The 19,018-nt window shown below is 37.7% G+C and overlaps 1 protein-coding gene across 7 annotated transcripts in view; it reads right to left on the minus strand.

Moving 5' to 3' along the window:
* GRIK1 (glutamate ionotropic receptor kainate type subunit 1) overlaps window positions 1–19,018 on the minus strand; it is a 374,134-nt gene that overhangs the window by 17,434 nt on the left and 337,682 nt on the right. For 4 of the 7 annotated variants that reach the window (XM_058731842.1, XM_058731839.1, XM_058731840.1 and 1 more), the window contains 2 exons: window positions 8,171–8,396; window positions 2,130–2,380 (listed from right to left, as the gene is read on the minus strand). In XM_058731842.1, coding sequence (XP_058587825.1) covers window positions 2,130–2,380; window positions 8,171–8,396 — 477 coding nt within the window. Of the gene's footprint in view, window positions 1–60; window positions 776–2,129; window positions 2,381–8,170; window positions 8,397–19,018 lie in introns of those variants that run through there. The other 3 variants (XM_058731843.1, XM_058731841.1, XM_058731844.1) reach the window with 2 other exon arrangements.

Consider the following 19,018-nt stretch of genomic DNA (forward strand, 5'->3'; position numbering starts at 1 on the left):
AAGTTTAGTTTCCATTTTCTGGATCACGTTTTTCAATTTTTAAAATATAAGACACCTTGAGTCTTTGTGTAAATAATACATTTTAAATAGTGGAATCAATTTGAGTTGAACGTCAACGTTGTTATGGACTTACTACCAAAAGTTAGGGTTTCGGGTAGTTTGAATATGTGGATCTACATAGAACAGAAGGGACAGGGAGAGGGAAAACAGGAGTTTAAAAAAAAAAAGAAAAAAAAAGGTCCACAAAGATAAAAAGAATTCCACCATACTAGCATTTTGTTTTTATGCTTTGCACTGTTGAAAATCTACATCTACTTTTTCATGAAGAAAGACTTGCTTATTTTTAACACATAAATATAGAACTAAGATACCGTTGTCTTGATGGTATAGCAGATTCTGGAAAATACACATATATTGAAGTTTATATGCCCCTAATACACCTTGGTTTCAACACAGAATGTGCATCTGTTTTCAGTGCATTGAATTCAATGTCTAGAGTCCATGAGTTTTGCTACCTTGAAAGGATAAAGAATTATGGCTATTTATGCTTAAAAGATACAGATATCATCAACAATACCAATTAGCAGAAACAATTTCTACTGGGCACACTTTTTTTTTTAACTGATTACACAGTGTGAACTGAGGACTGTGTCCGAATCCCTCTCTCCTCTCGAATTAATTTGCCACATTCTAAATCCGTAGATAAAGTGGTTCCAGAAGTGGAGTTGGTTGGATGGGTTTGTTTACACTTCAGTCCATAAAAGAAACAAAAAGCCTTGCATGCAAAAAGAAATGAGAAAAAAATATAGAAAAAAATGAATAAATCAGAAGCAAAAATGAATGTTTAAATGAAAATTTAAATCAAATGAAGCTGGCAATTATGAGAAGCACATTAAAAGCATAACATATACAAGCTTTTATTTTTCAAATTAGTTGCATAAAACAAGACACCTCAAGAGCAAATTGAAAGTTAAAACAAAGCAGAACAGTCCATTTTCCCTTTTAAGTAAAGATAGTTTTCTCTAAAAAAATCTAAAAAAGGGGTGTTTAATGTTCTCACAATTGCCTTGTAATTTTGGGAAAATTATCATGATAAAACCAAGTTATAATCAATCATCCCCAGCTTTGGGAGCTTAAAGAGAGTTTCCACTTAAAGGAGGTGGGACTGGTGTGAAATTATTAATCAGAACTGGCTACATAATTTGTGGGGCCCAATACAAAGGGAAAATGTGGAACCCCTTGTTTAAAAATGATTAGTAATTTCAAGACAGTGACAGCTGAGCATTAAACTAGCCATGTTATTAATAGTTTATAGTCTCAAAATTCTAACAATAATTTTAAATTGAATGGGTGGTCTAATGCACTATGATGGGCATGAGGTTTGTACTTTGTTTATTCTAGTATGCTTATGAAGGAATTATCTTTAATATAATCATCTTATACAGAATGGTAGGAGCTCCTGGTGTGATTTCCATCAAAAATAAAAGTGACAGGCAAAAATGGTTGACTGTTGAAATCAACTATGATCCTAAATACAATCTGGAAAAATAAAGTCTCTAATATATTTCATTGTCATTCTGTGTTATTTATCCTATTCCTGACCAAAAAATCCTGATGAATTACCTTTTTATAGATCATGTTTTGGGAGAGGTAAATGCTCAGTTTCAAAATACTGCATTTATATCTTTATGTAAATTGCTTTGCATTCATACATGTGCTCAGCATCCACACTTCCAGAAAGGATGGTAACATTTCTCTCAAAGATCTTTTTATATCTTTTCCAATTTTGGATTTATTTCTTGCCTGCTTTATCGAGGATTTCTATCTTAAGAGCAAATAACTGTTCAAGAAATTAACTGGGTTTGGAATTTCTGCACTGCCGTTCCAAATAGGGCTAATTGGATTTAGTATATAAGGCGCTTCCTTCTTCTCATTAATAAATGATGGCACCGCAGTGCCAGCAGCACCTGGCAGGGATTCAAGAGCTCTTTGCTCTAACTCAGAAATGGCTCTTCTGGGCATCTAATTCAATAGACTGTTACAAAAAGGGCAGACATCTTTAAAACCCCCAAACTTAAGACAGATAACACAAACTAAAAACTACCTAATCCTAGAAAGAGATGACTCACCTGTTCAATATCACTGTTCTTCCGTGATTTGTATATAAATTCTCCAATGGCTACAAATACAGAGAGGACCAGTCCAGCAGCCAGAACAATGAATATGCCCCCAATATTTTCTACTCCCAGAGCACTGGCCTCTTTGCTGTCTTCCTCTGGGCAGCCATTTCCCCGCCACCACTTTTCTTTCATCATATGCAGTTTGCCCTCTTCTTGTAGTTGAAGGATAGCGATAGTGATTTTATCCCGGTAAGGAGATCCTGTAAGGAATGTCATTTGGATATTGGTCACCAAAGGGTTGAAGATGTCAGGAAGGATTATTGTCTTAAAGTAACTACTTTGTGGCTGTTGGGAAATCCCAATCCACAAATTGATTGGCAAAGGGCACACAAGTTGAATTCTGTATTTTGAAAGATCAACATAATTGGAGAATGGATAGCTGACATGCTGAGATTAACTCTTGCCCAGGCTGTCTATTCCTTTTAAACAGGGAAAAGCTGAGCTGGGGATTCTGTGACATACGCTTGCTTCTGGTGAATTTTTCATAAATCTCTCCCCACGTCGGGGGATTTCGTTGTTCAGATTCTATTTTTTCTCAGTTGTTTAATATTGTGACAGTCTGGCTAGATGAACACCTGTACCATCTTGTCTTCTTCCTAGGGCAGCAGCTAGACATTTCCCAATCTTCCTTACAATTCATTCAGTATGGTGATGTGATCAGTTTCCAGCCATTAGGAGCTGAAGTGACATAGGACTATTTCCAGTCCTATTTCACATTCTCCCAACATGATTCTCTAGTTTCTCTCTCCCTTTCCCCAAAGATGCAGTAGGAAGGAAAGGACTTCAAGGCACTAGGGATAGTGGAACCACCAACTGGAAGGAGTTTGGGTCCCAGGATGACTACATGAAGAAGTCTCTCTTTCAGTCCATGTCAGACCATGACAAGGTCAAGAAACATTTACTGTGTAAGCCATTTGAAAATAGCAAATGTTGGTTACAGTAATTAGTCCATACTGACTAATACACTTAGTAATATGCCATTAAGATTAGGTTTTGGATACTTCAAAGGTTCTACAAAATTCAGTTAGGTTTGGAAAATTTGCAAGGACTTCATTGATATTTTTTATACTCAAACTTCTAGTAATGTCATCAAACTTTTAATTATGTTGAAAGTACTGGCATCTGTCTGTAGCCATAGCTTGTCCAGTACTGGGTTCCTATGCCAATTAATGCGAAGGAAGAGATTAAAAGATGGTAAGATGCATTTACTCAATTTTTCCTTGGATGTTAAGAATTTTCGTTAGCATTTCTTCTACTCATTAGGAAGGTAGTACACCTTGGCTCTTTCTGTTTGCAAACTTTAAAGTTCTTTTTTGGTAGAAACTTAAAAAAAATGCAAAAGGTAAAATAGGAAGTAGAAAAATGTGTCATCTTAGAACCAAAAGAGATCTAGAAATCATATAGTCCAGTCCACGTATTTTAGACTCCAAGAAATTTAGGATGTGAAAGCATGAGTAAAAGTACTAGTTACTGGCAGAGGCAAGGATTTAACTCATTTCCTCTTACTTCTTACCTAGTGTTATTTCCAGGAAAGCTGTTTTCTCTACTCCACAGCCTGCCCCCCTTCCTGCCTTCAACCTCCACATACACAAACCTTATGTTCCATGGCATATTTTATGTTGGAAAAACAGAAGGTTCACATTGTGGCATTTGTCATTTTTCTTTCTTTCCTCCCAAGACTTCCTAAAGTCATTGTCAGTAGTCAAAATCAAGTTTAAAAGAAGAGCAAAATGTTTTGGAGTTAGATTGTGGCTTGTCAATTAAAAGAATGGGTTTTTGGTGAGACAATGGCTCTTGTAAACCAAATTAAAAGATATTGGCCGCTTGCTTAAACACCCCCAGAATAACGGTTAGTGTCAAAATTAGCACCATTAACATACCCATAGCATGTGAGCAATTAAGTGAAACCAGGAGAGCTTTGCTTCAATGTATAATAAAATGCTTTGAAGAGCCTAAGAATGATTCTTACGGTAGCAGTTGCCACTGTGATCCTAGCAGTATGCACAGTGGGCCCTCAGTAAATGGTGACTGGTGCTCCCCTTCTGCCTTCAGGCTGCACAGTACCTGAAACATTCAGACAGATGGGGATCGGATCTCCGTTTAAAGTTATTCTCTAAGGAGGGTAATTTCCAGCCTCCTGGTAACCTGTTTAAGCCATAACTGCTCTCATTGTCTTGAAGCTTTATTTCAAATCCCTCAGGAAGCACATTTCCAGAACTTTTGTCCTGAGAGTCTCAAAGAAGCAAAGGCTTCAATCTTGTGTCGTGACTGAGCTGACTTTGCCAATCTTTGACCATGGGAAAGAGTCTGAAGCCTTCAGGGAGTCAGTGAGAGCAAGAACTGAAGTGTGTGGAGAACTTTCTGTATCTGAATATATTTTAGCTTCATTCTTTGTTGTTGTTACTTAAGTGGACTGAGTGACATGAGAAGTGATTTATGACAAGTCACTTGAAAAAGCATATATATATATATATACACACACACACAGATCTTCCCGAATAGCAACTGAGCTTTCTTAAAGAGTCAATTCATCATAGAAGAAGCATCTCACAAATTTATCCAACAGCTGTATTCCCAAGGGATGTATTCTCTCTGAGGCCTGCCATCTGTTCCAATTATTCCTTCATTGTTTTTGGTTTAAAAGCCTGACAGGTTTATAACCAGTATGAAAAATTCCTGGAGTGTATTTCTCTTTATCTAGGGAGGGGGAAAGGCTCTTCAACTTTGGATCCTGTGTGTCAGAGTATGGGTGAGATTGGCAAAAAGTAGACTGAATTGGAACATTCAAATCTCTATATCATATCATATAAAATACAGTGATACTCATCAGAGGGTCAGCCTCATTTACAGGAGGCCAGAGTAATTTTTAAATTGCTGCATTGATTCAGGACTGTTGCAGAAAGAAGCCCCTTGCTTCCTTTCTATTTGCCCTACGCCCAAATTTTAACCATAGTGTTATATTCTGTTCATTGGAAGAAATGCCCATGAAAAGTCTCATAGTAAAGGACAAATATTCTCAGGAGGAGTGAGACCCATTGTTATTTTCCATCATTATTGCCAGACAGGAAATCTGGTGAGCAAGGCCTAGTTGAAAGGTGGTCAGGTGGGCTTATGGGGTGGAAGACAAAATGAGAAAAGTGCAGTTTTCAACTCTACAATTTAATCTAAACATAATTCTAGGTGGAGACCACAATTACTGCTCTGAGAAGATGCAGAATATAATGCAACCAGTCTTAAGGTCTTGATTTGGAGTGATTTGGGCAAAAGCACCCACTCCTCGTGTTTTTGTCTGACTTATGATCCGTTTATCGGCCCATTTACCTGAAGGCAGCAGTTATGGAATATATAAAAATAGCATCTGCCTCACTCTCCCCACCCATGTTATCAAAAATGAGGTGACAAAGCTTGGTTGGGGAAATAGACTTTTTTCAAAAAGAGTCACGGTATTCTTTTAATTAATGTCTAACAATCCCACTGAGTCCCCTGCAGAACATGTTGGCTTAATCACAGGAGAGTTTTCCATTTGGGGAAACACAAATATACACTTTACTGGCAGTATTACTACTGTCATCAGGGAAAGTTATTGAAAAGAAAGAGACCAGAAAGTATTATAGTTTCCTTAGCTAAATCGTTCTGCAGATTTATTCGGAATACATTCTTAGTAACAATAATAGAGTTAATTTCTCCGTAGCATACATTTCTAACACCAGTTAGCAGGGAGTAAAATTGGTTTGTGTTCATGCTGAAATGTAAAGAAAGTTGATCTTTATTTGGTTAATTAAATTAATACTGATCAAAAGCTGAATATGGGATACCTAGTCTCTCTTTTTTTAATGAATTTGTGGCTGAATGTCCTAATATTAGGACAGTCCACTTAAAACCCGAAATTTTAAGCTTTTCAATTCATTTTTTTAAGTTTGTTTATTTTGAGAGAGACAGAGAAAGAGAGCAGGAGGGGCAGAGAGAAAGGGAGAGAGACAGAGAATCCCAAGAGAATCCCCGCTACGGGGCCTGACTTCACAAACCATGAGATCATGACCTGTGTCGGATGCTTAACCGACTGAGCCACCCAGGCACCCCTAAAATCTGGGTTTTTTTATTTTTTTATTTTTATTTATTTATTTATTTATTTATTTTTATTAATTTTTGGGACAGAGAGAGACAGAGCATGAACGGGGGAGGGACAGAGAGAGAGGGAGACACAGAATTGGAAACAGGCTCCAGGCTCTGAGCCATCAGCCCAGAGCCTGATGCGGGGCTCGAACTCACGGACCGCGAGATCGTGACCTGGCTGAAGTCGGACGCCCAACCGACTGCGCCACCCAGGCGCCAAATCTGGGTTTCTTTAAATGAAAAATGGAATCTCTACATACTTGTGTTCAAATTCTCACACGTGCAACTGACTAACCTAAAAGGCAGGTGCCCCCTTTAGATGTGTCATGCGGTCTCTAATTTTCCAAAGTTGCTACATTCCCTATTGCTTCCTCAAGCAAACAAGCTTATTCAATTATAATATCTGCTTGGCCTCTGTAAGCATTTGAATTTTTGATCCCTGTCTAATGTTGAGGGTTGGACTGGACAATCCCTTTCAAAAAACAAAAATAATACTATCTATAAACAAGCACATCTAATCTACCTTGGGTTCTTTATAATATGACATATGACTTGACTGTAACCAAGATTTCTGCTTATTAGACTAGCCCAGTGGTCTAAGATGGCCTCTGATTCCTCTTCTTTGGAATGTTTATCATGGGGCACCTGGGTGGCTCCGTTGGTTAAGCATCTGACTTTGGCTCAGGTCATGATCTCACGGTTTGTGGGCTTGAATTCCACGTTGGGCTCTGTGCTGACAGCTCAGAGTCTGGAGCCTGCTTTGATTTTTTGTCTCCCCCCTCACTCTTCCCTTCTCCACTCATACTGTCTCTCTCAAAAATAAGATAAACATTAAAAAAAAATTTGGAATGCTTATCACAAAGTTACTAATGACTCATTCGAGAAAAGCATATTACCACCATTCCCGAACATTATCCAATACACTTTTCTATAGAGAGGAATCCATAATCGTCCTTTAAGTATAGAATATAGTTCTATATGTTAGACACACAAGAAAACCTTGCTGTATGTGTCTGTATGCCCACAAGGCAATAATATCCCTAGAGAAAGCAGTAGCACAAAATGCAGAAATAGGAATATTTGGAGGTTTTAGTTATCCTTGACTGTATCTAACACATTGCCAGAAAAAAACTATAAGTTAATCTTTAACTTTTTTCTTTTATAGATATAGTTTTCATTTTACTTCTATTGACATGGAACTTTAGCCTTTCAATTTTTATCATCTACATGCATAATTAATTTCATTATATTCTAATATAATTTAAGATAGAAAAATTATATAGGCATGTATAGGTACTGAAGGAAATAACGTCAAGAGGATTAATCAGGAAGATATTCTTTTAAAGATATTTTTTGAGCAGGGCACCTGGGTGGCTCCGTCTGTTGAGCATCTGACTCTTGATTTCAGCTCATGTAATGATCTCACTGTTTGTTGGCTTGAGCCCCGTGTCAAGCTCTGCACTGACATCTTGGAGCCTGCTTGGGATTCTCTCTCTCCCTCTCTTTCTGCACCTCCACCCCCCTTCCCAAATAAATAAATTAATTAAAAAATTTATATAAATAAAGGGAAGAGTTGTTCCTTGTCTAAAAAAATATTTTTTGAAGGTAAAAATAATACAGTCTATATATTCAAACAAATATCTAGTGGTAGAACTCAAAAGAAATATGGATTGAAAGTTTATTAAGTTAAATATCTGGGAATGGTCAATTCAAAACATCCCTCTGATCTACATGAGTATTTCCCTTATTTATTGGTCCACTAAAGGCATTGTAGGACTTCTCAGAGTGTGGAGTAGGTATCTCTGAGTTTATTCCCTTCTATCCTTCATAATTGACATTGCCCATCTCAGTCTTGTCTGATGCCTTGCCTCTCTTACCGATAGGTGTTCCCACTCCATAACCTTTGGAGTCAATGAGGCCCCCAATCTGAGTGAGGTTGCAATTTCTCTGCGTCACATACTCAATGCTGGTGGACTCCATCAATAGGGCATAGTCAGTGGTGAGTACTCGTTGGATCCCTTCATCACTGTTTTTTACCAGGGCTGTCTGCTGCCTGCTGCTCATAAATGCCCACATCTTCTCATAGGTAGATATCTTTGATTTCTGCAGGTAAAGAAAGCACACACCCCCCAGCAAAAGAGCTCTGAGAATATGCATCCTAAAGCCATTCAAAATCCCAGTGGTCCAAATAGTATAGGGATTCTTCCTTTTCACATAGGAAGCCAATGTTGATGATCCTTGGACTTCAGTTTGGTAGTTGAGCCGAGTCCAATTCACTACAGGGAAACATTGGAAGCACTGAGGCAACCATTGAAGGAAAAGGGGATCTTGCCAATTAACGATGTAAGACATTGGCTCAGAATCCTTTTGCTGCTTTCAGTTGGGGAAGAAAGAACACTGTTATCAATGACAGCATTTGCCTAATGAAATGTGGTCACTAAGAACAGATCTTCAAGGCCCATTGGGCCAAGGAGTGACTAGCTAACTCCAGGACTCTACTTACTGACTCCATTCCCCTTCATCTACTTACCTTCAGTTGGCATTGTCTTACTGCTTTCTGGTATGTCCCTCTCAATACCTGACAGCATGCCTTTGCTGGGGACAGCCTTGAGATAAATCACATGCTTTCGCTGCGTTATTTATGAAAGAACTGCCATTCACTCTTATATTTTCTAGAAAACTTAGAATATAAATGTTCTTTTCAAGTTGAAATTCAGATCAGGAAACTGTGCTGTATTTACATGCTTTTTATGTACGTATTCAATTTTAATTGCAACTATATTTTAGAAAATGAGGACTGAATATTTCATTTCAAAGTGTTCTATGATTTTGTCTTTTCCCTTATTCAGCTTTTTGATAGATTCAATAATAAACCATAAATATGATGCATATGATATATGCATCTATACATTACATTATCTCATTGTCTTACTTTCTTTGTTAAAATATACTTTCCTAGTTTTCATATTGCTTAGATATGGATTTTCTATTCTTTTGAATAATGATCTATGATTAGACATTTTACATTTTACTCTGTAATTTCCATATTTTTCCAATTTTTTTCCTGAATTTGTCTTCATTTGCATCAACACTCCCCTCCATTTGTTTTGAAAATGAAAGACATTATGGGAATTACTGATAATTCTGAGCTAATTCCAGCCCCTACACACTAGACCGCATCTTTGGCAAGCATAGGGTATATCATCTCAGGAGTGCAGAGAAGCTTAAAACATGATTTGGGGCCATAAGCAATAAATGGAATACCTGTGGAATCAACTCTGGCGTGGTTATTCATGCTCAAGTGGTCCTGGGGGCTCACTTAATTCCTAACTCTATTTAGGACCTGGGTTAATGCTGTAGGCTTTATGAGTTAAGGGAGGACAGATGGCTTTATTTTGGATTGTTAGGCATTTGAAGATCCCCCCTGAGAAACGTCCTGTGAGACAAACAACAATTCAATAAACAGTACCTTATAGATACTGGTATTTTATGGAAGCCATTCGATCACGATTAGGCCCCTGTGAATTACTCCTCAACCCCAGAGATATCTGCAAACTGGAGCTCATGTCTCCAAGACAAAGGCATGCTTTTTGGGAATAGGGTCAATGCCTCATTTGTTGGATGATTTCAACCTCTAAGAAAGAGATAATGCTAAATTTACAATAAAGAGCAACTCAAAGGAGTGCAGGGAGGTCAGTCTGTCTTTCGGCAGTAAATACACATCTGGGAAAATTATTCCTCCATCAGGGAACTACTTTAAGGGAAAATAATTTTCTTAGAAGTATGAAATTTTAAAGTTGTCAGAGACTTTAGAAATTGGCTCATTCAAACCGCCATTTTCAGAGAGGAGAAAATTTTGATGTAGAAGATTTAGAGACTTCATGAAAGTCACAGAACTAGTTAGTGTCAGGGCTAATGCTGGACCCCAGGACTCCCAACATCTTAAATTAGATGTTCTTTCCACTGGACTGTAATGATCTTGGGAAGGTGGATATCCTTATTACAAAATTGATTCTGAGAATGAATTTAATTTCATTTGCTCTACATATGACAATATAGCTTAAATTCATAAACTCATTCTCTGAAGCAGCTTGCTATTTTGTTTCATGTTAACACAAACTTGGAGTCAGCCTCCATATAAAAAATCCCATAAAACATCTATTTTTTTATCATGTTTAAATTTTATTAAAAATGAATGTTGTAAATGGAAAACTGGATTTTTAGCCTAGGGAAGTTGAGGACAAAACAAAGTAAATGATTGGTTCATTTATGGTAAATGGACAAGTGTTGGGAGCCTAGGAGTTGAAGATCATGGAAGGAGATGAAAAGATTCAACTCAAAACCTACAAGCCTGTTATTGAGCCTTATCAGGTGTGGTTCTCAAATTATCTGCTGTGGGGGTTGTCTAACTTTTTAATACATGACAGACCTATCTGTGGTCTTACTACTTGTGATTAGCATACAGCTTGTATAACATGTGGCTTACTAAGAGCACTCAACAGCCCTCAAGGAGAAGTATCTGCTGATCATGTACTTGGTGCCATCACATAATCCGTGAACTACACAACTTATAAACTCTTAATTTCTTTTCTTATCTCGTCACACCTTGGTAACACAATGTTCCCTAAGTTAGCATGCTCTTCATACCACAATATGAGTAGTCTTCTCTATGGAGCCAGAGGTCATGGATCTAATTCAACCACAACTACTTCTTCCTTCTCAGAGTAGAAGGTTATTCCTGATATGAAGTCCCTGGGGTGCTAGAGGGGAAGTCTAGCTGGCATGGACTCCTTTGAAGTGTCGAAGGCAAAACCTTCTTCTCAGTAAGAAAACTACCATTTGGTAGAGCACTTGGTCAAGTTGAAGGTACAGGAAGCATTCTACAATTCCTCTGACCCCCTCTTGTTATTCTTGCTGGTGCTTAATGATGGTAAACAAAATGTAGCAGAGAATAGCACCCTTCTGCTTCCATTTAAAATTCTCTTTCATCATTTAGCAATTTTGCTATTATGGGGCTCCATTGTATTCCACATTTGGAATTGTAGACTATTTGAGAAGCTGGGGAGCTTAGAGATATGGGAAGACCCAAAATGTGGCTACATAAAAACATTTTCAACTGCTAGAAATATCTGTAGTTGGCCCTAACACCTTAGGACACAGTCAGTTTTCTACCACTGGAAATCTACAAGAAGAACTGCATGATTGGCACAGTTTGCCTTCAGGATTCTTTAACCTCCATGTTCTACTCTCTGGACCAACTCCTTTGTATTATTTAACTCAGGTCCTGACTTTGGAGACACACAGAGGGTCACATTTAGTTAGTGAAAGAACAAGCACAGAATTAGGATCTCTTTCCTCTTTACCCCTGAGTTCTGGCCATTGTCATACCCTGTTTTGTAATGTTTATTTTTTATTAGGTCAAAAAGTACCCTTTTGGTAGCCATTAGATTTATTCCTTTTTAATACATTTTCCATTTTTAAGACACAAGTCTTAATAATTCTTTTTTTAAATTTATTTTTATTTTTTTTAATGTTTTTATTTGTTTTTGAGACAGAGACCAAGCATGAGTAGGGAGGGGCAGAGAGAGAGGGAGACACAGAATCTGAAGCAGGCTCCAGGCTCTGAGCAGTCAGCACAGAACCCAACACGGGGCTCGAACTCACAGACTGTGAGATCATGACCTGAGCTGAAGTCGGATGCTTAACCGACTGAGCCTCCCAGGCACCCCACAAGTCTTAATAATTCTTAAATGGAACTGTTCGAATGATAGTCTGGATAGTTTTGCACTTCTAAATCTTCTGTAGTCTCAGCCTGCTAAGTCATTTTAAATAATACATATTAAAAAAAATAGAAGCAGTGAATGCCTCTTATTTCAATGAATATGCCAAAGGTTAATTAGAATATTTGTAAAGTACTCCGAGCTTCTTAGCAAAAGTCACTAAAACCGAGAAGGTTTCATTTATTAAATCTTAGATCATCTTTTTTTTTTTTCCTTAATACTGCAGGAGCATCAGATTTCAATAATTTCATTTTGCCTGGTTAAATCTGATTATGTGGCTCTTCTGATGCCGATGAAACATTGTTGGCAAAGATTAAGCATTTTTTCATCTAAAATCTGTTATAAGAGAGTGCTATAGCATCTCCATTTGATGACCACCATTTATTGTTTTTTGGTCTCCCTATAGTGCATGGGAGTTAAACACTCACTGGGAAATGATTTACAATGTGTCTGTGTGCAGTTAAAAACTACTTATTGAAAGCAGTAATAAGAACCAGAACATGCAGGGTTTACTGTTTGACAAACAGTATTCTAAGCACTTTGCATATATTAATTCATTTAATCTTCACGGTGATCACATGAGAAAGATTCCATTACCATGTCTGTTTTATAGGTGAGGAATCAGAAAACCACATGAGGAAATGATAAAGCCAGGGTTTGATTCCAGCAATATGGCTCCAGGGTCTGTGTTCTTAAACAATGGGGCCAGGGTGGGGGTGGGGTGGGGGGATCCACAGGGGATCTGTTTTAATACACAGAACAACAAACTCATGACTTGGCTAGTTTTAACAGCTAAGTTTTCTAAAGAAACAATTGCAGTAAGTAGCATTGGTATTTTTCTGATAATCAGAGCCCCTGTACCTCTTGTAGTCATCATGTAACATATGGAACTATTTACATAAATTTAGACAAAACGTAAGTATTTTCAGGAATGTGACAGTTGGGACCTAGGAAGAAGTGTGGATATTGTTTATATTTTTTCCTTTAACAGTATTTTGTATTTCATATAGTTCTGTTGTTTTCAGTTTCAGGGTTTCTTCCTGTGTGTATAAATATGTGTAAATTCTTCAGTGTAAGATGGTCTTAAGACTGGTAGAACCTCTGTCTTATAGACATATGCCTCTAATATCTCATTTTTACTGAGATAAGCATTATTTATCACAATATTTCTTGAACCAGCTTATAAAGTTTCTATATTGGAGATGTATAATCCTATTATTTAGTAAAATGAATAATTGTGCAATTCTATATAAGACCAATACATCTGAAGACTTTATATAGAGATCCATGTTTATATATGCTTATATATATATACATATACATACACCTATATATAAGCATATATAAATATACCTATATATACATATATATATATATATGTATATATATATATATATATACATATATATATATGCATAACCACACACACATACATACACACTGGGATAAATTATTAATATTTGATCTTTATAACCTTATTAAAAGTGATATTATAAATGTGGTGAATATATGCACGTTTAACAAATAAAATGCCAAAACCAGTTACATTTTAAAACCTTCAATTTACTTTTTTTCTTGAGATAAATCCTGATTTAAGAACAATCTTAAAAATCAATCAAAGATGTGGAAATCGTCTATGTAGAAATCCAAGCTTTGGGAGCAAATAGTTGCCTTTAAAGCAATCATTTTCTCTAACACACACAATTAAATATATTATTTCATTAAATAATACATTGTCACGAAATTTTAAAAATATTTAAATTACAAAAATCACTTCGAAAGATCTAAGAAAACATTTATCCTTATAGTGAGGGCTTCTGTCTTTCAAATGTATGTAATATGATCATTGCAGTTGATCATGCTCTTACCTTGATAGAAAGTTATGACATTTGCAGAATCTCCAAGGTTTTAAACATTCATGTTCCCCTTTAAAAAACTCCCTCAGTGGGATTTAAACACCTTTGCTAAAACATTTTTCATGTTTTTTTCCTCCTGTCTAGAGTTAAAGATTGGTCCATTACAGGCAATATTACAGGATTTGAAAAAGGTTAGCTTTAATTGACCTCATAGATTTCTTCCCAAACAAATACAGTTTTAACCTACGGGACTTAACATTTTGGGTACTGGTGGTAAAATTAGCTGAATCTTTCAAACACAAGCTAATATCTTCTTATGCAGAGAAGTTTGAGAAATGTCTTTCATTTTGTGCTTCCTTATATGACTATTTCTGTCTGAAACCTGTCTCCTCATAATGGCTCATTGCTTCAGTTCCACTGGTGTGGTGCTCAATAACTTTTTTGAAATGTCTTTGGGCTTGATGACAGCTCCTAACCACCCCCTGGAAGGAGATTATAAAGGTTAGAGAGTCCCTTATTCCCATAGCTGGTCCAAAGTCCGTAGACCATGAAAGCCAGAAATGACAAGTCTGTTACGATTTTTTTAAACCTATTTTATCCAAGTCATTTTAGACTGAATCATGATCTAATCTGTGTAATCCTCTGGCTTGGGTCTGAGAGGATAGTGATTTGTTACAAGGCAAGCTTCTACTGCGAAACATTTCTTACATGAGTATTTTCTACCTTTCTGGCTCACGAGGACTTCTGATGTTCACACCACTTCCTGTCTGCACAAGACATGCTACTTAGTCACATGTTGCATTGTATTCAACAAGTCTGTGTGCATCTTGTCTCTTGATTGCTCTTCGGGTCTTCAAGCTTTGTACACACTTTTATACCTGTCCCTCTCTTGTCTCTTACAGTGCCAACCTCAGGTACTGGTCAAATTGGAGATCTTAGAAAGCATATAAATTAAGATGAATCCATCTGAACCACCTTACTCTGCTTCTCAGTTGAATTCTAAGGACATCCTCACCATCTGTTTCCTACCTACCATCTGGAAATAGTTCTTCTGCAAACACCATGTATGCATTTAGGAAAGCTTCCAAAGACTAAGTCTTTGTTTGGCCTGGCCTCTGGAGGTCTTTGAGATCTTGGGGGCACAGGTATTTCCTCTGGATTTCTTTGTCCGTTAGTAGAAGGCACACCTTCCAGAGATCAGTGACAGTAAGAAAGTTGAACAAGGACCAAATTAGAGTGTTTTTTTTTTTTTTTTTTTTTAATTTATTTTTGGGACAGAGAGAGACAGAGCATGAACGGGGGAGGGTCAGAGAGAGAGGGAGACACAGAATCGGAAACAGGCTCCAGGCTCCGAGCCGTCAGCCCAGAGCCCGACGCGGGGCTCGAACTCACGGACCGCGAGATCGTGACCTGGCTGAAGTCGGACGCTTAACCGACTGCGCCACCCAGGTGCCCCCAAATTAGAGTTTTTTAAATCCACAGGAATTAGAAAAGTAGGACTTATAGGTAGGGGTGTTGAATGCTAATGGTGATGACGTTATTGGTGAAAATTACAGTAGATTCTAACATCCTGATTGTTTGCAATTTGCCAAGTAGTATTGTAAACACATGACCTCTATGAAGTTATTTATTCCTTAAAATAATCTTATAAGCTAGCTTTTATCCTCAATAAACAGAAAGGGAAATCAGGGGCATGGGGTTTAAAAAACTTGCCAAGGTCAGTATAGCTAATAAGCTAATTATTATATTAACAAACCAATTCTATCTTAGCTGATATAGCTAATAAAGTCAGAATCTGAAGCTATGCTGCCTTGCTCCAGAATATGTAATCTGAAGCACTTCACCATAAATTTTAATTTATATCCCAGCAATTGGTGTTAGGCATATCTCCTGAGAAGACTGGCTGGTATCCTCTATCTCTGAACAATAGACTGGCACCATTATTCTGTTTGGAGGTTGGTTTGCAAGGGGTATTGGGATATCCTCCTTTTTAGACCTCAAACTGTGCTTAGACTTTTTACAACAATGCCTTCTTTAACTGGAAAAAAAATGTGACTTGCTAAACTGTCATCATGAGACCAAAGTTTGGACTATTCCCTTTACCCTGAAAGGTAATTAATAGAATTACATCAAGGAGAAAGAACAGAAGTTTTGTACTTTCCTTACCTTCTATGAGAGATGGAGAAAACTAATGTCTTAGTGCTCCATTATGAAAGGGAAAGCTGGAGCTGGATGCCATTGCTGTCAATTTTCTTGGGTATAAATGAGGTAATGGTTCGTGTTGACCTTGGGGATGCTACACCCACGTTGTGTCCACAGGTTGGCCATGAACTGACTGATCTTTGTACTTCCTAAGATGCTGGTGGTGGTCTTGGGGAGTTAGAAGGGCAGGGAAAACTTTTACCGTTCAAGCGTTTGAAACAGTAGAAAGAACCAAGAAATTCTGCAGCAGAGAGTTGAGAAACCAATCCAGTTAATATCATATTATGGTTTAGTATTATCCCTAGTGGGATAAAGAAAAGGGAGTTTGTTGAAAAATTCTCCCAAATGAAGTCTCTTGAGATTCTAAATTATTAAAACACTGACTTATAAAAAGAGTCCATTTATTAGCAATACAAACAAGACAAGGAGAAATAAAAGATCCCCAAATATCAGGGGATTTCCTGAGACATCTTCAACAGTCCCTGGATGGCTGATAAAATACTCTTCCTCTCTTTAACCTTGTCTTGGTAATTGGCCTAGTGGTAACTGACATCCTTTGAACAAATAGATATTATATCATCCCTAGTGTTGAAGACTTTAAGACTCGAAGTGCTGACAACCTTGAGAAAATATAATGTTTAATAAGCGTCATTAACAGAGTGACTTTGGCCACAAAACTTAAGAGTTGTTCCTTTCTCTGGACGATATCAAATTCCAGGTGTCCACCTAAAGCTTTGTGAATGCATGTGAAATTGAATTTATGATTTAACCCTGGTTTTCTTGTGTAAACACAGTCTCTGATGACCAATGTAGTTATTCTGTATACAAATGACTCAGTGAAGGAAAACTGCTTCAGCCTTTCCTGTCTTAGACACATAGTACCTTGACTACCACTTGCTTAATAGATGTCAGTTTATTCCCTCAGCCTTACCTGAATTCAGATGGTAGAGAGTGGAATTTCACCTGAGCTATTTGAACAAATTAAATTTTGGGGTGTTTTTCATGTTGAAAATCAAGTAAACTAAATTTGAAATCTAGGGTCGTGCTGTCTGCAAGAGTAGAAAAGTCTAGCGGAAAAAAAACCCAATAGATTTTGACTGAAACTTTAGTAAGCAACTTCTGGCCACACTTTTCAAAGAGAAACTTCTCTAAATTCTTGTGGTCTAGAGACCACATGTGAGCAATTACGGTATTTTGTGTCTTCACAAATTTTGATAATTTCTACAGTTCTTTCCCTTTAGGTACTTCCTATTCCGTAGCTCTAAAAACCATTTAGAATCAACCTGAAAACAAAAGGACAGATTTCTACCATTTGGATGTAGCCAGAGGTAGGGAAAAAAAAAAAAAGTTTCTTCCCCTGGGAACAAAACCACTTGAAGTTACACTGTGTGTGATAAGAAAATGCTTATTAGAACCTTCCTTGTGGTTGAGTGGAGATTAGACCCATCTGAGCAAATGGATTATGACCCCAAAATGGATTCTGATCCAGGTTATACTAGGCGAAGACGGCTTTTCTTACTCATTCAATAGCCCAAGAGAGGATATTGTCTTCAATTGAGAGAAAGTGAGGGAGGGAGCCCCGATGGCACAGCCGAGGTGAAATGGTAGTGAAGAGCACGGTCAGGACTGAGGTTTTTGACCATTAACTACTGTCACTCAGTGACTCCAGGTGGAACTACCCTGAGAGCTGACAGCCTGGAATGTTTCTTTCCCTTGTGGAGTAATCCAGCTTAAGAACCCTGAGTGTGTATCCCTCTGAAGCTTTCTGACAGCTTGCCTCCCTCAAGGGGAAAACTAAATCGGATTTAGTCCTTGTTCTCTTTTTACAAATAAATTCCTTCTTGATAAATAAGGTTGCTGGGCTACAAGCTAACTTGTAAATCGAGGAACATGGCAACAGTGTCTTTTCCTGTGTGGGTCTCTATTATCCCTGCTGCTGTGGTCTGAATGTGTCCCCTGAAATCTGTATGTTGGAATCTTTAACTCCCAAAGATGATGGTATTAGGAAGTGAGGCCTTTGGGAGGTGTTGAAGTCATGAGGATGGAGCCATTATGAATGTGATTAGTGCCTTATTAAAGAGGCTCCAGAGAGAACCCTTGTCCCTTCCTCCATGTGAGGATACAATGGAGAGTCTGTGACCTGAAAGAGGGCCCTCAACTCAACCATGCTAACGCCTTGATCTCAGACTTCCAGCCTCCGGAAGTGGAGAAACACATTTCTGTTTTTTATAAGCTACCCAGTCTGTGGTATTTTATGACAGTAGCCTGAATGGACAAAGACACTTGCTCTCTTCCCTCCCTCCATCTTTCTTAGAATTCATTAGTACATTTGTTTAGTTTTTGGAAACATGTTTTCTGAGGGCCTGCTATGTGCTAGGCATTGCTTTAGGTTCTGGGGACATAATGGCAAACAAAAGAAAGAAATTCTCTACCTTCAAGGAGCTTACTCTGAGGTTTGGCTGAAGCCTGCCTCTTCCATTGACAGATTTGTAAATTTGGGGCAAGCTATTTAACTGAGTTGTGCCTCATTTTCTTTGTATAATGGGGATAATATCAGTACTTGCCTCAAATGGTCTTTATAAGGATCAGATGAGATCATCTATGTAGAACATTTAGAAACAGAGTGCATGGCTATGAGCTAGGGTGCTGGGCATGCTGCTACTTTTCACTGCTGTTGCTGGTACTATGATCACATTCTTTCTCCCTGAGATGTTTCTTGAATCATCATTTGCCTGGTGACCTGAGAGACCGCTTTCATTTGTGCCTCATTTTCAGGGCCAAGGAGCAAGCAGGAACCCTCTATGAAAATGCCCAGGGAGTAGAAGTTGTGAGAGTAGCTCGTGACTGTTGTAGGGAAATGCACTATCTAACACACTGTAATGTGGCC

The sequence above is a fragment of the Neofelis nebulosa genome, chromosome 5, assembly GCF_028018385.1.
Source record: "Neofelis nebulosa isolate mNeoNeb1 chromosome 5, mNeoNeb1.pri, whole genome shotgun sequence".
NCBI classification, from domain to species: Eukaryota; Metazoa; Chordata; class Mammalia; order Carnivora; family Felidae; genus Neofelis; species Neofelis nebulosa.